Genomic DNA, 20,913 nt, shown 5'->3' with positions numbered 1-20,913 from the left:
ATCAGTTTGTAAGAAAAATTTCAACACCCCCTATCTAATAAACGAAGCAATTGCGGACATACCGTTTATAAAGCAAACTGTCATTATTTTTTCATGCAGAATTACCCTTTAAAGGTTGCCATACTTATTTGAAAAGACCCCGTATTGATGCAAAACATGGCTAGTTGTTAAATTACCTAACTTTTTTATGGTCCAATGTACGCGAATGAATCAAAAAACAAAATGTTTAGAAAACATGAGGCTATAGTTAGATTTCAATTTCAGTATTTTGTAAATGCTAGAATATTCCACAGGGTGATGCGAAGTTTAAGAAAAAAACACAGTTTCATTGGTACACCTCGTATACAATGAAAATTTACCTGTTTAGCAACAATATTATAAAAACGGTATTGTTAAAGAATAAGGCTATAACATATTAAAAAATCACTTAAATCGGACAACAGGTTTAGGAATTGCGAGACATCAAAAATAACCCATTTTTAAGGTGTCCGGTTAATTTTGCACCCGAGTGTATTATCTACTGTGATGCCTTTATTTTTCAAAAAGTGCTGGGCAAGACTAAAGTATGCTGTGCATACTGTATCCTGCTTTTTATATAGGGTGAGTCATGAGGAACTGTACACACTCCTACCTCGTATAGAGGTCCCTATGGGGAATAACAAATGACCATTAAAAAGTGCCTGCTCCCACTGTTTAATAATATACAGGGCGAAATTCGCATTTTGACAGAAATTTGTATTCGTCATAATTTTTGAACGGTCAGATCGATGTGTCTCTTATTTTGGTCAATCGTTACACTATTATCACCTAATCAACTGATTTGTTCAAACTAGAAAAAAATCAGATCCGGCTTTAAAAAATTAGTTCGTTTGGGTCTTAGAAAAAATTTCACGCTGTATACGCTTTTTGAAAACTCTAATATGAATTTTACAAATTAGACAAATAGGCAAATAAAATGGCATATTTATTTTTTCCCCACACGATTACTTAATTTTTTTTATAAAAAAATCAAATTTGAGTATGAATTAAAAGTTTGGTAAAATGAACCATAGATTTAAAAAAATTAACTTTTATTACAAAAATTAATTTTTTTAAACAAATATTTAATTTATGTTACCACCCAATCAACTGATTTATTCAAACTAGAAAAAAATCAGGTCCAGCTTTAAAAAATTAGTTCGTTTGGGTCTTAGAAAAAATTTCACCCTGTATACGCTTTTTGAAAATTCTAATATGAATTTTACACATTAGACAAATAGCCAGCTAAAATGGTATATTTATTTTTTTTCCCACACGATTACTCGATTTTTTATTAAAAAATCAATTTTGTCAAAATCGCAAATTTACCATAAAAGTAAAAAAAAATTAAACAACCTTTTTTCTAAAAAGTAAAAGTTAAAAGTTTCACAATTTTTTTTTCTATAACACGTCTAGATCTAAAACTTCCCATAACACTTCTTTTGGACTCTATAGTTTAACATAGACGTGATCAAATTGATAAATTTTAAATTTTTCCACCTAATTTTTGCGATTTACAAGTTTGCTACTTTTACAAGAAGAAGACTGAAAGTCTACAACAATTTTCATAGTCTTCACAATGGTAAGAGATATGTGCTGCAAAAATTTCAGAAAAAAAAAGCGAGTTGTAGCGAGTTAAATCGTGATTTCATTTTTTTTTTCATTTATAGGTTAAAATTCCGATTTTAACAAATTTGATTTTTTAATAAAAAATTAAGTAATCGTGTGGGGAAAAATAAATATGCCATTTTAATTGCCTATTTGTCTAATTTGTAAAATTCATATTAGAGTCTTCAAAAAGCGTATACAGGGTGACATTTTTTCTAAGACCAACATGAACTAATTTTTTAAATCCAGGCCTGATTTTTTCTAGTTTGAATAAATCAGTTGATTGGGTGGTAACATAAATTAAATATTTGTTAAAAAAAATTATTTTTGTAATAAAAGTTAATTTTTTGAAATCTATGGTTCACTTTACCAAACTTTTAATTATTCATAGTCAAATTTGATTTTTAAAATAAACAATTAAGTAATCGTGCGGGGAAAAAATAAATGTGCCATTTTAATTGCCTATTTGTCTAATTTGTAAAATTCATATTAGAGTTTTCAAAAAGCGTATACAGGGTGAAATTTTTTCTAATACCCAAACGAACTAATTTTTTAAGACGGACCTGATTTTTTTCTAGTTTGAATAAATAAGTTGATTGGGTGGTAACATAAATTAAATATTTGTTCAAAAAAAGCTAATTTTTGTAATAAAAGTTAATTTTTTTAAATCTATGGTTCACTTTACCAAACTTTCATAGTCAAATTTGATTTTTTTTATAAAAAATTAAGTAATCGTGTGGGGAAAAAATAAATATGCCATTTGCATTGCCTATTTGTCTAATTTGTAAAATTCATATTAGAGTTTTCAAAAAGCGTATACGTGTAAAAATAAGAGACACATCGATCTGACCGTTCAAAAATTATGACGAATACAAATTTCTGTCAAAATGCGAAACTCGCCCTGTATATTATTAAACAGTGGGAGCAGACCCTTTTTAATGGTCATTTGTTATTCCCCATAGGAGCCTCTATACGAGGTAGAAGTATGTACAGTTCCTCATGTCTCAACCTGTATTACTTCTTTATGTTAAATTTCCAAACGATTTTAATGTCGTCAAAGCAAATAACTGATTTCTTATTTTGTGTACACAACTATGAATATTCAATGAAGTTATTTATGATACTTGATTCTTTCCCACGAATCTATTTGAATCTTATTTTTTGGCCATGGAGTACTTACACTAATGGTTTCAAGTAGAAAGTACGTATAACAAACTGTATGCTCTAATTAAGATAATAAGGACTGTTAAATACAAGAGTCGAAGACTACAAGAGATAGTAAAAGTAAAATACAATACATACTTCGGTTCGGTTCAGTTCATAATTCCTTTTTGAGTCCAAGTTATGCTAACTCAAATCACACGGTCTCTAAGTCTCCATTTCTTATTTTTCTCAAGTTCATTCTTTATTCCAAATCTAAATATTAGTGTACCGTTATATTAATATTTTTGTTTAATAAATAAAGCAAGTTAAAATTTTTAATTAGTTCCTTCGTTACCATCTAACAGAATTTAAAGACATTTTATAGAAAAAGACCATTTCTCGAATATTTTTTGACGTAAAATGCAAAAAGTTTTGTGTTCAGAATTTTTTGTTTTGAATTTTTTGTTCAGAATTTGTGCATAGATTTGTCTATGTCTGTGGTTTAAGGAGAAGACGAATTATTTTTCGGCAGTGCTTACCCAACAAGAGGCATAAATATGATATATCCTGACTGTACAATAAATATATTATACACGGCTCACTAAAATAATTAGTTACGCCCCTGTACTACTGATTACTTAAAATTCAAGTAGTATTTATGTAACCTTTCTGGAAACTCCAGGTTATTGTTGAGACTCGCATTTGAACCCCTCGCCGGGGCAGATCGTCAAAAGCTTCCTAACGAGAATCATCTCTAATCTATCGACGCTCCCGCTATTCGTAAAAAGGCCGCATTTTACCGGCTTTTTTTGCTATCGTTTTATACCGCTCAGATAATTCAATCTGCTCAGTATTATCGACGATGATTTATTTAGCGTATTAGTGAGTGCCTTACAAATGAACCAAATGGATTATGGAATTCAATCAGAGCTCTGATGTGACACGTCATCAAGGAATAAAACTGTAAGTACTCTACATGTATGTGAACATAACTTATTAGTCGTGATACTGTATGCATTTTGAACCATATACCTCTCGTAGCAAATATTCTTTGTGCCATTTATGCAGATAATACTTTAAATTACATATGAAAAATCGTTATCTACTCTTAACCAGCTTACCTATGGGAATATACTCTATAACCGTACAATAAGTATAGGTTACTATTGTTAAGGATACTTTACGTATTGCCTAAACATTTCTGTTCCATCGAGCCGTATCATATTAATTATTTATTAATTAAATCCTCAAGGTCCTTCGTATTTGCATATTTTGATAATCTCTATTCTGAGAATAACGGTTTTTCATTTATAGTGTCTTTCTGTTGCATTTGGAAATTTCCAAGCCACGCCGCCCCGGCACAAAAATAAAATATTCCTCTCTTTCTGCACTCAAATTCTCAGTATTTAACCCAGCACGTCTCTACAATAGCTGGTAGGTTGTTAAGCCCGGTCTACACGTGCAATTTCAGAAACTACTTGCTTTGTTCAAATAAAGGAGTCGTTTTGTTTGTATGAAAAAATATTTGCATATATTACATTATTTTATTTTCGTAAATATATTTTTCTGTTTATAGTATACAAAAAGTGTACTCATTTCTTGGCTGATAGTACGGGTGTTATAATTTTAACATTGTTTGTTCAACCTTTTGATTTAAATTAAATTTATAATTTTGAATCCGATTAAGCCTGGTTCACAGGTTACAAAAATTATTAAAAATAATTTTGTTTTCTTGCATAAATTGTAAGTTTTTGCTACATTTAGCTTCGCTTAAGCTCATTTTACACTTCTAGAAAACTATAGAAAATAAATAATTGTTTTTTCCTTCAATTTAATTAATTTAAATACTTGTTAAGGGTGTCTCACACTTGCTGAAAAATACCCATTTTGGAAAATTGCATATATTTTGAAATTTTATAGTTTTGCATTTCATATACTAATCTGCGCTCATACAGGGTGATACTATTAAGCCAATCTCACACTATTAAACGTGTAATATATAATATATTGTACATATTCTCTCATTTTCGCATCGATTTATAGGTTTAGACATTTGCAAATAATCTATCTAATCTCACATTCTCGCAACATGGCTGACCGATCAAAATATAACCGACAGAGGCTCACCGCAAAACTTGATATAACCAAGTTGGCTGATTCGGTTCCCACAACTCTTAATTCTCTAAACAAATATAAAATTCGTGAAATAATTTCACAACTCAAACATTCTTACGGACTTTTCCGCGATGCTCAAAATGTGCTGGAGACGATCCCCGAGGAACCTACCCCCTCTACTGATTCCTCTGTGGTTTTTGATAAATATTTGGATACAATTTCTCTATTGGAAGAAAGGTTAGAGGTCATTGAAAGTTCTAATGTGACTGCTACCCCCTCCCTCCAATTTGACCCTAATTCTTCTCTAACCTCACAGTCTATGGCTAGGCAACGAACAGTAAACCTCCCTCGTATTCAGTTAAAACCATTTAGTGGCTTAGTTACTGAATACAATTCATTCATTGAGACCTTTGATACAATAATAGGATCTGATACTACATTAAGTGATCTGGAAAAACTCATTTACCTCAAAAGTTTTCTAACTTCCGAGCCTTTGACGCTTCTCGAGCATATCCCACTCACAGGTGACAATTACAAAATAGCCCGGGATAACCTGACACAAAGGTACGCCAACTCTAAATCGCTTATCAAAACTCTCATCTCTCAAATTCTTGATGCGCCTCCTATTTCTGGAAACGCAAATCACTCACAATTAAGAAATTTTCATACGGTCATGTCAAATAATTTCAAGGCCCTATTGAACTTGAATAGGCCCCCTTCAGATCTCTTGCATTTACTTCTCATACATATCGCTACTCAGAAACTCGACGCACCTACCATTAGGGCTCTTGAGTTCCAATCCGGTGGTAGCCAAGCTACCCCTGATTTTGTCCATTTTCTAGGGGAAATCGAGACACGCGTTGTTCATCTTGAGAATATTCAATCTCAATCAAAACCAAAATCGACTACTACTTCCAGACACTCTTTACACCTAGCCTCAGACACTTCTACCAGTAACCTTTCGCCTCGCTTAGGTCCTAAGAAATGTTCCTATTGCAACGACTCTCACTCGATCTACTCTTGTCCTCAGTTCAAGCAGTTGAATTCTAAAGAACGTTTTAGTTTTGTCAAACAAAATAAATTTTGTATTAATTGTCTTGGGTCTCACATGCTCGATCAGTGTAAATCCAAATTCTCTTGCATAGTTTGTAAATCTCGTCATCACACGTTGCTCCATTTCGACAAAACGGGTCATAGTAACCCTTCCGCGGCTGTTGGCCAACACAACTCAAATAATCATAATAAAACCGCTATCTCAAATAACTCCCATACACAGGGTAATTCACAACAGGGGCCCTCACATGTTAGAGCTCCTGAAACGGAAGTTAATCTTCAAAATTCGACTCCACATTCAATGGCTCTATCTGCAGCCTCGCTTGATAATCATTTGGTGTTATTAAGCACACTCCAGGTCTATCTTGTCGCTCCTAGCGGCAAGAGGGTCTTCGCAAAGGCACTCTTAGACTCGGCCTCACAGGTTTCATTTATTAGTGCTGACCTCGTAAAGGAACTGTCACTCACCACTAGAGATGGAAAATTACGGATCAATGGAATTAACTCCACCTCATCCTCGTCTCAATCTATTGTAGATACAACAATTTTCGCTGTCGCTAACGACGTTCCTTTTGACATCTCGTGCTCTGTACTCCCAAAGATAACAAATCCGCTTCCTCAAATTTCTATTTCGGCGAGCAAACTAAACATACCCTCAGAGATACCATTAGGTGATCCGATGTTCCATGTAACATCCCCAATTGGTATCCTGCTCGGTGCAGACCTGTATAACGATATCATTCAACCTGAAATAATTCGTTTGGGAAAAGGTCTTCCCGTTCTTCAACGCACTCTACTCGGGTACACGATATCAGGGTCAGTTCCAGACTTTGCTCTTAAGTCGAAAAATACTAAAAAGGCTTTGGAATTTTATTCAAACTCTCTCGTTACTTGTTGTTCTCATAACACTCCTTCCGCCGTAAATGAGCCGGTAGTGTCCAACGAGGAACTATCCGATCATTTACAAAAATTCTGGGAGCTGGAAGAAGCCGCTCCTCAGAACACCGATCTCATTAATGATCACCCCGCTGAAATTAATTTTGTAAAACATGTTAATGTTCTCCCCAATGGACGATATGAGTCCACACTCAATCTCAAACTCCCTATCGAAGATATAGACATGGGAAATTCGTTTCTCTCGGCAAAAAGACGTTTTCTCAGTCTCGAGAAACGTTTTCAACTCAACCCTGATTTATTGGAAAAATATCAGGACATTATATCGGAATATCTCAATAACGGACAAATAATTCAAGTGCCGTTAAAAATGCTAAATGACTCAGGTAAACCTAATTACTTTCTCCCTCACTTTCCCGTTTTCAAATCCAACTCTACTACTTCCACTCGTATAGTTTTCGATCCAAACAATAAATCGTCTACGGGAATCTCCCTCAGTGACGTCATAGACAAAGGTTATGTCGTCCAACATGAACTTTTTGACATTCTCGCTAAGTTTCGTCAGTTTAAATTCGCACTAGTAGGCGACATCAAGGCTATGTTCCTACAAATCGCCATTTGTCCCACTGAAACATTTCTGTTAAATTTTCTCTTTAGGGACAATATTCAGCAGCCTTTACGGTGCTATCAATTTCAAAGATTACCCTTCGGGCTCCCAAGTAGCCCATTTATCGCTCAAAGAGTTATCAAGCACATCGCTGACAACAACAAACATACCCACGAACTTGCTACTAGTGTTCTGCAAGAATCTATCTATATGGATGACCTGATCAGCGGTGCTGACAGTCTTCATGAATTAAGTTGTCTTTTCGAACAATTAACTTCTTTGCTAGAAACCCATGGTTTCCTCCTCCACAAGTGGAACTGCAGTTCTTCAGAATTTCTGTCTCAACACAATTTAAATCCCGTCTCTGAAGTCAGTCTTAACTTCACGGGATCTGATAAAGTCTTAGGCATATTCTGGGATTCAGAACGCGACCACTTTTCGTTTAAAACTCCTATCTTCAAATTGGCTAATGTTGTTACTAAACGTACTATTCTCTCCTACATTGCTACTTTGTATGACCCGCTAGGATGGTTATCCCCTGTCCTTGTGAACGCTAAGCTCTTGATACAGGAAATATGGTCCCAGAAATTGGACTGGGATCAACCCATTGACTCACCCATCATTATGAAAAATTGGCAAAACCTCTTATCGACATTCAAAACTATAGAAGAGGTCAAGGTACCTCGATGCTTACTTTTACAAAAGAAAGTTGTTGATGTTCAATTAATTATTTTCACCGACGCATCGGAAAAAATATACAGCACTTGTGTGTATCTCAAAGCGACATACTCAGACTTTTCTGTATCGTCGCGGCTTATCGCTTCTAAAAACAAAATTTCTCCGCTAAAAAATAAACTCACCATCCCCAAATTGGAACTTTGTGGAATAGTGTTGGGAGTCACTCTGGCTCATAGACTTTTTCACATCTTCAAGAAAAATTTGAGTATATCTTCATCTCATCTCTTTGCTGACTCTACAATTGCCTTGTCTTGGATACTTTCTAAAAAACACATTTGGAACATTTTTGTACAAAACAGAATTCAAAAGGTCAATTCCTTGTTGGAAACTTTTCCTTGTGATTTCCATTTCGTCAGAAGTCACGAAAACATCGCTGACCCCGCTTCCAGAGGGATAAATGTCTTTGATAATCCCCAGACCACCGAAGACTGGTTATGCGGACCTAGCTTTATTAGAGACAATCCCATCGATTTTTCTCTTCATCAAATTCCTCATTTTCAGGATGATCTTCCTGAATTAAGGAAGTTAGTTGTCTCAAACATAGCAACAAATCACGAACTCAACGACACCTTTGAAAATCTATTCGCTAAATCTTCTTCTTTTCGTAAAATTCAAAGAATTGTCGCTTATCTTTTTAGATTCATCAGTAATATTAAAAAGAAAATAAATAACTCTCCACGAGATACGGATATATTGACGCCACCCGAAATGGAGATCGCTGATCACGCGATCATCAGGTATATCCAAAGTATCTACTTTAAAAAAGAGATTCTTGAATTGAAAAATGCTAAACTCGTGACCAATAAAGCCATTCGTAAACTCAACCCCTTCCTACAACATAATGATGGGCTGATTCGTGTGGGAGGACGTCTCCGACACGCCCCCATATCGTATAATCAAAAACACCCCATTCTACTTCCTTCTAAATGTCGAGTTGTAGAACTAATCTTGACTCAAGCTCATCATAAGTTATTACATTCAGGCGCGCAAACAGTACTTTCGTATGTCAAAATGAAGTACTGGCCAATTGACGGATTAAGACAGATTAAACGCTTAATTCGTAAGTGTGTAAACTGTTTCCGATTCATGACACCCAATTCTGTTCAACAGATGGCAGATATGCATCCCGATCGTGTACTCCCCACTAGACCCTTCCAAGTCGTCTCAGTGGACTATGGGGGGTTCTTCTTAATTAAGTCCTCACATTTGAGGAAGGCACCGCTTTACAAAGCATACGTAGCCTATTTCATTTGCATGAGCACTAAATGTGTTCATATCGAACTCGTCACAGGATTAAGCGCAGAAGCCTATATTCTTACTCTGAAAAGGTTTATTGCCAGAAGATCCACGCCCAGTATTATTTGGAGCGACAATGCCACAAATTTCCATGGGGCAAAAAATGAAATGCGCGAATTCTATGATTTTTTCTTAAATCAAAATAATTCGGAACAGATTAAGGAATTCTGTACTCAAAACTCCATAACTTTCAAGATGGGTGTTCCCCGCAACCCCCATCAATTCGGCCTCCATGAGGTAGGAATAAAGAGTGTGAAGTATCACCTCTATCGAATTATAGGAAATTCCCACTTCACCTTTGAAGTGTTTAACACAGTATTATGCCAAATCGAGGCTATTCTAAATTCGAGACCCATCACTAGGATGTCGTCTGACGCCAATGACTTCGCTTTCCTATCTCCAGCTCACTTCTTAGTTCAAAGAAGTTTAACCGCGCCCCCTGAACCAAGTGTTTCAGAGATACCTGAAAATAGGTTGAATCTTTTTCAGCGTATTAGTAAAATTCAACAGCAATTTTGGAAATTGTGGAAAAAAGACTATCTTTGCCTCCTGCAGCAAAGAAATAAATGGACCGACCCTACTGACCCTGTCAAGATCGGGGATTTGGTTCTGTTGAAGGAGGATGGTACTCCTCCACTCTTATGGCCAACTGCCAGGGTAATAGATGTATTGCCTGGTAAGGATGGTCTAGTTCGTACTGTCAAGATTCACACTACTCACGGTGATTTTCTTCGTGGTATTACGAAAATCGCTGTGATTCCCTTGGAAGATTAAAATCTATCCCTAGGGGGAAAACTTATCGTTTTCCTCCATTTTATCGTTGTTACCCCTTGTGTATATAAACTCTAATTTCTTCAAACATTTCTTATCGTTGTGCACATCTTTGCCAATCCCCTCTCTTCGAGGTGATATAGGCCATCTCTCTCGCCTGTCGCCCCCGGCAATATGTACAATAAATATATTATACACGGCTCACTAAAATAATTAGTTACGCCCCTGTACTACTGATTACTTAAAATTCAAGTAGTATTTATGTAACCTTTCTGGAAACTCCAGGTTATTGTTGAGACTCGCATTTGAACCCCTCGCCGGGGCAGATCGTCAAAAGCTTCCTAACGAGAATCATCTCTAATCTATCGACGCTCCCGCTATTCGTAAAAAGGCCGCATTTTACCGGCTTTTTTTGCTATCGTTTTATACCGCTCAGATAATTCAATCTGCTCAGTATTATCGACGATGATTTATTTAGCGTATTAGTGAGTGCCTTACAAATGAACCAAATGGATTATGGAATTCAATCAGAGCTCTGATGTGACACGTCATCAAGGAATAAAACTGTAAGTACTCTACATGTATGTGAACATAACTTATTAGTCGTGATACTGTATGCATTTTGAACCATATACCTCTCGTAGCAAATATTCTTTGTGCCATTTATGCAGATAATACTTTAAATTACATATGAAAAATCGTTATCTACTCTTAACCAGCTTACCTATGGGAATATACTCTATAACCGTACAATAAGTATAGGTTACTATTGTTAAGGATACTTTACGTATTGCCTAAACACTGACGAAACCAGGAAATTAAAAGATAAGGAAAATGAAAAAAAATTCCGAATTAAAAAAAGTAAAAAATTAACCGGAAAATTTGGCGGATACCAATCAAGAGAATTAAATATTTATTTAGAAATATTTTCCAAATCAATTTTTATCATGGCAAATCCGAAATCTGTTTCAGCTTTATCGAAACACAAACACATACTTGCCAGAAGGTGTTTGTTCAGATTATATATATAAAAGTTACAGAATTTGCGCATTCACACCGTGCAAAATTTATTTACATATTAGAATGCTAAATATTAATTTGATATCTACAGTAGGCATTTATACAATTATTTATAAAAATTCTCGGAACAAATAAACTATCAAAGATTTTTTTAAGTCTATGGTCTGAATACATTTTGATTATCACGGATTATGTTATGGATTCAGACCATAGACTTTAAAAATGCTTTTGATAGTGTATTGATGTATTTTATTGTATTGGTAGTCCATTTCGATTATCACCGATTATATTAAGAAGAACAGCAAGGATTCAGAAAAGACAGGTCAACGACGGACGCAATATTTGTCATGAAACAAGTGAAAGAGAAGTCGATAGAATATAACAGACCCGCATATTTGCTTCGTAGACCTAACGAAAGCATTTGATATACTCAGACTTAGCGATATACTACAGAAAATGAAGCAAAAAAGGATACCGGCAAACATTATGGAAGTCATAAAACAAATGAACAATAACAACACCATAAAAATTAAAACAAACGACACCACTACGGCTAGTGTTGCCAGGTACGATTTGTTTTTAATCGGTACATAAGCAAAAACAAATCAGGATTTAGGGTTGTAGATCGGGACAAATAAACAACAATAATAGCCCAGTAAATGACAGTTTTGGAGTGTAATTTTCAGAGTCAACTCCGAATTGCATGAACATCTGGTTTTAGGTTCTACTTACTGTCTACTTCAAAGTTAAACTTGTACCGTTGCTTGCTTTTACTTGGGCGGTGACAGTTAAAGTTACCCCTTATCGGGGTTAAAAACTCGCGCGTTTAAAGTAAGTTCCAAAATGGATCAACTGACTAACTCTAAAAAATTTTTGTTGTATATAATTTTTAAACTCTTTTCGAGTAATTTTATCGAAAAAAAATATTCCTAGCAAAAATGTAGCTTTTAAAAAAGCAAAAAAAATTGTATGTTCAGAAAGTCTATAAAACCAGTAAAAGCAAAGTTGTAGCTCATCAAAAATAGGTTCTTATTCGTCAAATTCCAAATCTAATTTTTCAACTTGAAATAATCAAAAAATTAAACAATTTTCGAGCAAAATTTTTTTAAAACTTTTTAAAGTGTTAAAAAATCTTTAATTTTGTTTTATATAAAAGTCTCTAGCATTAAAACTAAGTGAGTTACGCTCAAAATAAAGTTGGCTCTTTTTTTTGGTAAAAAAAATCGTTACCGCTTTACCATTTACTTTATATGTGTATTGTTTATACGATCTGTAAGGTTTACCGGTTGCGAGTGCTTAGTTTTGAAAAAATTGGTTTTATAGTAAAAAAAATTCCTAAAATATTGGAAAATGACCTTTTTTCAAAATAACTTAAAAAGTATTAGGGATACTAAAAATCTCAAGGAGTAAAAAGTAGGTAGGTTTTGCTTTTATAAATATGATAGATTCGTTTTGTTTTTCTGTTAGACAAAAATTGGTTCAAATATGGCTGTTCATATTTTGCATACACTCGTGATTAGTGACTCGTTCAGGTCCTTTCAATCATGTAAAAAATACATAAGTAAAGTAAATTGTTTGTAAAGCGGTAACGAATAATTTCATTTGGGGTGCTAAGTAGATGGAGATCTTCTCGATTTTTTTACCAAAAAAAAAGGACGTCAACTTATAACCCTCTTAGTTTTGATGCTAGAAACTTTTTAAAACATAAAAATAAAGCTTTATTAAAAAAGTTTTAATTGGTTTTCCCGAAAAGTTCTTCATTTCTTGGATATTTCACGTTGAAATATTTGATTTGGAATTTGACGAATAAGAACGTATTTTTCATGAGCTACAACTTTGCATTTGCTGGGACTATAGACTTTACGAGTTCACAGTTTTTTTCATTTTTTATATTATGCTACATTTTTGCTAAGAATATTTTTCGATCAAATACTTACTTTTTGAGTTATTTTTTTGTCGAAAAATAAACATTTTCAATCGTAAATAACTCGAAAAGTATTAACTAAGTTAAAATTCTATAGAACTAAAATTGCTTAGAATTAGTCAATTTTATCCATCTCCGGACTTAAACGCGCGGTTTGTCACCTCCAAGTAGGGATGACTGTCACCTCCCGAGTAAAAGCAACCAACGGCACAAGCCGTCCAAATTTTTATGCAATCCGGAGTTGATCCTGAAAATTACACGGTATCGCCATATTTCCAGTTCATTTACTGGACTACAAGGTGTTTCTATAATCTGTATTTAATCCTACATAATAATAATAATAATCAGACGAAGTTACAAAAAAAAATCGTAGATTAATAAATTATTTATTTTTTATTAAAATTATGTTTTTCATTCGATTTTGCCGCTTTTAGGAGTGCCTTGTTTTTATAACATAGTTATAAAATTCACCGCAAGTCCTCCTGAAATTGGATTTCGTGGGTGAAAATCGGGACATTTAGTGTCCCGATTAGATACAAATCAGTACGTGTCCCCAGACCCCTGAAAATCGGGACGTCCCGCGCAAATCGGGACACCTGGTAACGCTAACTACGGCCGACATACCAGGGGGAATCAGACAGGGAGACAGCCTCAGCCCATTTCTATTCAATATGCTAATGGATGAAATCATAGAAGATGTGGAATCGCTACAACTAGGATACAGACTCGGTCATAGTAGAATCAGTATAGTGTGCTATGTGGATGATGCAGCCCTGATTGCAGAGGATGATGATGCCCTACAAAGACAACTTTATCGATTCTACTAAGCATGTCGACGACTCAACATGAAAATATCCACGCACAAAACAAAATGCATTACCACTGCGAAAGATCCAATTAGATGCAAGCTCGTGGTAGAGGGGAAACTCATAGAACAGCTAAACTAGTTTAAATATCTAGGTGTAGATTTATCAAGTTATCATGACCCAGCCAGAGACCCGGCCAGGACAAATTAACAAGGCCGCTATCTTGTCCGGATGTTTGAGAGATGTGGTCTGGAATAACCCATATATGAGAATGGACAGCAAAGTTAGAATTTATAAAACTTGCATCAGACCTGTTATGACTTATAGCATTGAATCAAATGAAGACACCAATAAAACCAAAAGCATACTACGAACAGCCGAAATGAAGACACTAAGAGCAATACCAGGGAAGACAAGAAGGGATAGAATAAGAAACAACATCATCAGGGAACAATGTGGCTTGCAAGATGTAGTAACATGGGGTAGGCAAAGAGGAAGAGAATGGTTCCGTCATGTAAAAAGAATGGAGGAGCACAGACTGCCAAGAATTGCGCTAGAAGGAAAACCAGCTGGCAAGCGTCAACCGGGGAGACCACCAAAAAGATGAAGAGAGCTGGCAGTCTACCTCTCAAGAAATACTTCAATGTCGGATTTAACAGATCGACAGATCTACAACAAGTATAAGAAGAAGACCGATTATATTCTTATAGTATTCTAACAATCTATTATAAATAATACCAAAAAGAATTTTATTACATTTAGCAATGTAATTGGCTTATAATCATTTCATAATCATCATAATGACATCAGTCTTTCAACTATAATGACATTTGCTTCTTGGTTCATATTAATATTACATATTAGAAAATTAATTCTTTCTCAGTGTTAGGATCCTTCATATTTAATTGATTCTGCCAAAATTTCATCCCTGGTGCTCTATTGTTTTTTAGTTTCTTTATTATTTAAACGAATTCTTTATAACCCAAATTTTTAATGTGCTACTTTATCATATAAATATTGTCTCGTTTTGTTCATTTCCATTGTTTACGTTTAAGTTTTCTTCGAAGTATTCTTTCCATCTTATAATTTTTTGCTTCTCTGTTAGTAGTCCTCCGTCATTGTCTTTGCATATCGTCAATTTTGCGTAATCAACAACGATACGACCCAATTCAGACCATAAATAAACTTCCTTCCTGTTTAAAATATTACTTGAATACATTTTACCATTTTCTATAATTCCTTCATTAATAATTTTCCTAAATTTTGTGACGTACATTAGAATAAAACGCGTTTAAAAATCTATAATAAAAATATCATCTTGTATACTGATTGACTAGCCAAAAAAAAACTTGATAAAGCGGTGTTCTCCAATCGAGTAAGGCATTAAAGAAGCTCTTGATTGCGGTCATATTTTTTCTCGGGGGTAGAAAGTTTTCGTTAAGCACCCTGCCAATACGGTTAAATATAAGCTATTGTCAGAGCTCCACATTCGAAATTTCCAATTGAATCTTCCTCATTCCCCCACAATATGCGATTTATTTTGCTCTAAAGATGTCTGTGACTTGGTTTATCACACACATAAAAGCGAACAAATTTCTTTAACGCCAAAAAATGAAACCGAAACATATTGGTTTTAATCAACGGTTTCAATTTCAAAGTACCTCAAAGCGTTTTTTGCGAGCCCGAAAAAGTTTTGCTTCCAGGGATAATTCTTATCCCACACCCAACACTTTTATAAATAAAATGTAACATATTGCACGTTGATATGGAGAATATTACATGTCAATTTATACTACACTACATTATTGGTATTATAACAAGCCATCGGAAAAAAAGGGTTTAGAAAAAAACCTTCCTTCTTCTGAATGGTTACTCAATCTCATAGAAAGAATTTATAATCAACGTAAATAACTACTACATAACCTAACCTGGACGCCAATTGCGACGTATACGCATGTCTGGTTGATTACGAAAAAGCGTTTGATCGAGTACAGCACGCCAAGATGATGCAAATACTCAAAGAAGCAAGAATTAACAACCAAGATCTGAAAATAATTAGAAACCTTTACTGAAATCAGGCTGTAAACCTCAAAGTTAAAGATGAACGTACCGAATATATGAAAATCATGCGTAGAGTAAGGCAAGGTGTATTTTGAACTCTCTAATTTTTAAGTTCTATTCTGATCGAATATTTATCCAAGCTTTACAGAAAACTGAAAAAGGTATTCTACTAAACGGGTACCGGCTAAAAATATCAAGTATGCAGACGACACCACAGTATGTGCGGACAACTTAGTAGATCTACAAGTCATTATGAACAAAATCACGCATTACAATCAACAATTTGGACAACAATAAACGTAAAGAAGACCAAGCTTATGATCATTAGCAAGAAAAAGATAACAGAAGGTCAACTCTACCTCTATCAAACTTCTGTAGAAAGAGTGACGTAATAAAACTACCTCGGCATCATAATAATTGAAGAATGGACCAACAACGAAGAGATAAAAACACGCATTGGAAAAGCTAGATCCGCCTTCAACCATATGGGGGCCTTTTTCAAGAGACATAACCTCGCTCTTGGTATAATAGTAAGGATGCTGTGATGCTCCGTCTTCTTTATCTTCTTTTATAGTGCTGAATCGTTGACCTTGAACAAAGATATGTGCAGAAAATTGGAAGCATTTGAGATGTGGCTATATCGGAGAATTGTTAAAATCACGTGGACTGACCGGGACACAAATAAGGAAGGCCCTCAAAAGAATGAAGAAGAACCGAGAGGTAATGACCACCATCAAATCCCCGAAAGTTAGAATACTTTGGACACAGTATGCGAGATGAATCGGGATATGCCCTCCTACAAGCCATCCTTCAAGGAAAAATATTTGGAACGCGAGGTCCAGGAAGAAGATGAACATCCTGATTAAAGAACCTAAGAACATGGTTCAACACAACATCTGTGCAGCTTTTCTGTGCTGCTGCAGATAAAATAAAGATTGCCATGATGATCGCCAACATCCATCACGGATTAGCATAAGCAAGAATAGAATCAAAAATATATCGAAAGCAGCTAAATTAAAAACGGATAAAACTGTAATACGACCAATAGTTACGTGTGCCTCAGAAACCTGGATTTTCGAAGGATTTACTTCATTATTCGAAGGATATTTGGCGGAAAAAGTATAAATATAGAATCAGTGGACATGAAGAGCAAACCAAAAGTTAGAAGAATTATATAAAAAGCCTAATATAATTGCAGTATTAAGAGCACAAATACTTACAGTACAAAAATTTTAAAGGTGCCGGTGGGGATGGCGTTTATGCACAGTATTATAGTCGGTGTACGAGAGAGAAAGTATTCGAAATAATGAAATAACAAATTTGATATCATTTGTTATTTCATGATTTCGAATACACCGACTAGCGACTCGACTATAGTACTGAGTATAGACGCCATCCCCCACCGCGCACCGGCACCTTTAGAATCTTTGTACTGTAAATGGTTAGGATTTGTCTAAATAAAGACTCAAGTTAGATAGCCAAAAATCTATTATGCTACAAACGGTGGTAAAAAGAGAAAAGGAGGGTCTTGGACCAGATGGGATCATGAAGTTAATGACGAACTGATTGTGAAGTTGGGGGTTGCTAGACGAAGACACTACCCCGAACAAACAAGCTTATACTTTTTACAGAAACTTTATTCTTATATAATTAAATGTACAATTACATTACGTTGACCTTGAGATGGGTCGGGGATAACCCATTTCCCGGTAACTAGATCCCCTGCATACGCGCGGGAGAGTGTAACGACAACAACGATGTCTCAGGTACTCGACCTTCCTATTTATATCTGTTATAGTTAAACACAGTGCCAATATGTATGACCATATATGGTGAGGTTCTATACGTATATTAAGAATGACGTGTGCTTTTTTTGCAGTCTTTCAAATGAGTTCAATACCTTGAACTTTGCTACTATCGTAATAGATTATACAAATTGCAATTATAATACTATGACCTTATTTTTATAACAAATAAATTAGGAAAATTCCGTGAGGGTTGTCGTGTACCATCACATATGTATCTCAATGTAAGCTATTGTAAAAAAAGCAAAGAACAAACTGGAAAGAAGGAAGATTGTAAACGAAATCATGATTCAGCTTGGCTCAAAGAGCTAATATGTTATTATATTTATTATTTATTATTAAAGTTGCTACTCAAAATATTTAAATTTTTTTACTCTTGATAATATTCAGTGATCATATTTATATTTTACTCAAATTAAATTTGGTCATATAATAGTAATAATGATAGTAAATTCTAGTACAGTATAAGTAAGAGCTATAGTAGAAAATTTTATTCTTTTTTGTTTGCACCGACCGGTTCGCACAAAGTAAATCTACTCTGGCATTTTAGGTTTTAGTTGGGGAGCAGTTCTTTACTATAGGTTAGCTTTAAATTTTAAAAAATTGAACTGTATAGTTACGTTAATTTTAGATCTAATTGTTTCTATAAAGCTCTTTTTTATTATCAATAATTCTAACAATAACAAGAATGATTACAAAAGCTATTCTATATCAGTTATCAATGCAAGCATGCGGTAAGAGGGAGGGTTCGGTAAGGTTAAATGTAAATAAAAAATGATCAAAATCAATTTTAGCATATAAGATATCTCCTGCTTTAATGGTATTTAATTAAATAAAAACCAGTTTTATTTAATTACCAATAAAATCAGCCGCTGCACTATAGCTTAAAACCGAAATACCAAAACCTAAAAACCCGATCGTTCTACTATATTTCTTTCTTACACTACACAAACGAAGCACTAAAAAGCTCAAAACCTAAGAATTTTGTGCAATAAAATGAATCGTCATGCAACTTTTTGCACTTGATTCAGGAAAGTGTCAGGAAAGTTTGTGAACTAAATTGATCTCCGGCAGATGAAAATTTCCATAAAAAAATGCATTCAAAGTGCAAAGTCGAAGAGATGGAAAATGAAAAATTTATAACTCAGGAACTATTGACGGAAATAAGTTCAATTTTTATACTCGGGGGTTTTGAAGTTCGTTGAACACGAATTTCATCTCGCAGATGGACTCCAAAGTACCTGGTGCTCAGGGTGGAACTCGTTGCCAGGAGTGTTATGTTATCATTCAAAATCAGTCGATAACCATTTATCGGAGTTTTGGGATCGCTGAGCACGAACTTCATGTCGGCGATGGTCTCCGAGCTACCTGGTGTCCAGAGTGGAACCCGTTGACTAGAGTTTTAGGTTATAATCATTCAAAATCAGTCAATAACTATTAATCAGGGGTTTTGGAGATCGCTGAGCACGAATTTCATGTCGGCGATATCTCCGCGGTACCTGATGCCCAGGGTGGAACTTGTCTCCTATAACATAAAACTTCCAGGTGAAACCTGGAAGTTTTATGTTATAATCATTCATAATCAGTTAATAACCATTACTCGGGGGTTTTGCTGGTCGCTGAGCACGAATTTCATGACGACGATAGTCTCTGAGGTACATGGTTTATTAATGAAAAATTCATTTTTAGCGACCCCCAAAACCACCGAGTAATGGTTATTGACTAATTTTGAATGACTATAACATAACACACCAGACGACGAGTTTCACCCTGGGCACCAGGTATCTTCGAAGACAATGACCCACATGAAATTCGTGCTCAGCGGCCACCAAAACCCGCGAGTAATGGTTATTGACTGATTTTTAATGATTATAACATAAAATTCCACGGCACCAGGTACCTTGTAGTCCATCTAGGAGATGAAGTTAGTGTTCAGCGACCTCCAAAACCGCCGAGTATAAAAATTGAACTCATTTCCGTCACTATTTCCTGATTTATAAATTTTTCATTTTCCATCTTTCGAGATGCACTTTGAATGCATTTTTCTTATGAAAATTTTCACCTGCACCAATTTAGTTCACAAACTTTCCTGACACTCTGGTGAATCCAATGCAAAAAGTTGCATGGCGATTCATCTTACTGCACAAAATTCCTAGGTGTAAAGGATGCATCATATTATGCGTTCGGGCACGTAGCGTTTCGTTTCCGAAAAATATAAAAACTTGATTTAACAAAGAGTTGTCTGATACTATACGCTCCGTAAACAATATTTTTCGGAAACGAAACGCTACGTGCCCGAACGGATAAATATGAATCGTCCTTAACGCTTCGTTTCCTCTCCTAATAATAAATTTAAAACATGATATTCCGATGAATGACAATGAATTTAAAGTACAATGTATGTTACACTCGTTTTCAGTGCCTCCAAATATAGACGACTCATTGAGCAGCAGCGATGCGATCGTGAGAGAGGGCTCCAACGAAACGTTAACTTGTAAAGCCACCGGATTTCCTACACCTAGCGTTAAATGGAAGAGGGACGATAATACCAAAATTACCATAAATAAGACCCTTCAAGGTAAGCCTTATAAATTATCTTTTTTTCTTTCGCGGTTACATTTTATATCCTTCTTGTTTAACGTATGCACCGAGTCAGTATTGACTCAAGGAAGAATGTACAATGTCGCAGCTTATCCTTTAAGTCGATGCTTGATATTGTACTCGATGTTATGTCAGTATACAGTATGATTCAAAAGTATGGAACAAATTCATTATTTCAGAAACAGAAGACTTAAAAAATCACATAAATTTTAATTTTTGAATGGCCATGTATGTATAAGCGTGGGTCCTACAGCTTCTGCCGCTTCCCGGATTTCGATCGCCATCTTTTTCTATCTCTTTCATGGCTCTGTCTTTCATGGTTTCCATAACACCATGTATCCAAGACTTGGCTAGTCTTCCTCGTTTTCTTCTATTCTATTACTTGGATTATATCCCATAGTTCTTTTTTGCCATCTGTTGTCGTCCATCCGCTTCACGTGTCCATACCAGATT

The 20,913-nt window shown here is 35.0% G+C and overlaps 1 protein-coding gene across 2 annotated transcripts in view; it reads left to right on the top strand.

The window, feature by feature from the left end:
* Window positions 1–20,913, top strand: part of LOC114343996 (lachesin-like) — a 455,602-nt gene that overhangs the window by 296,066 nt on the left and 138,623 nt on the right. For both annotated transcript variants that reach the window (XM_050641201.1, XM_050641200.1), the window contains exon 5: window positions 20,279–20,437. In XM_050641201.1, coding sequence (XP_050497158.1) covers window positions 20,279–20,437 — 159 coding nt within the window. The remainder of the gene's footprint in view (window positions 1–20,278; window positions 20,438–20,913) is intronic.

This window comes from Diabrotica virgifera, chromosome 10, assembly GCF_917563875.1.
Source record: "Diabrotica virgifera virgifera chromosome 10, PGI_DIABVI_V3a".
Lineage (NCBI taxonomy): Eukaryota > Metazoa > Arthropoda > Insecta > Coleoptera > Chrysomelidae > Diabrotica > Diabrotica virgifera.
This window is presented reverse-complemented; position numbering and strand designations above follow the sequence as displayed.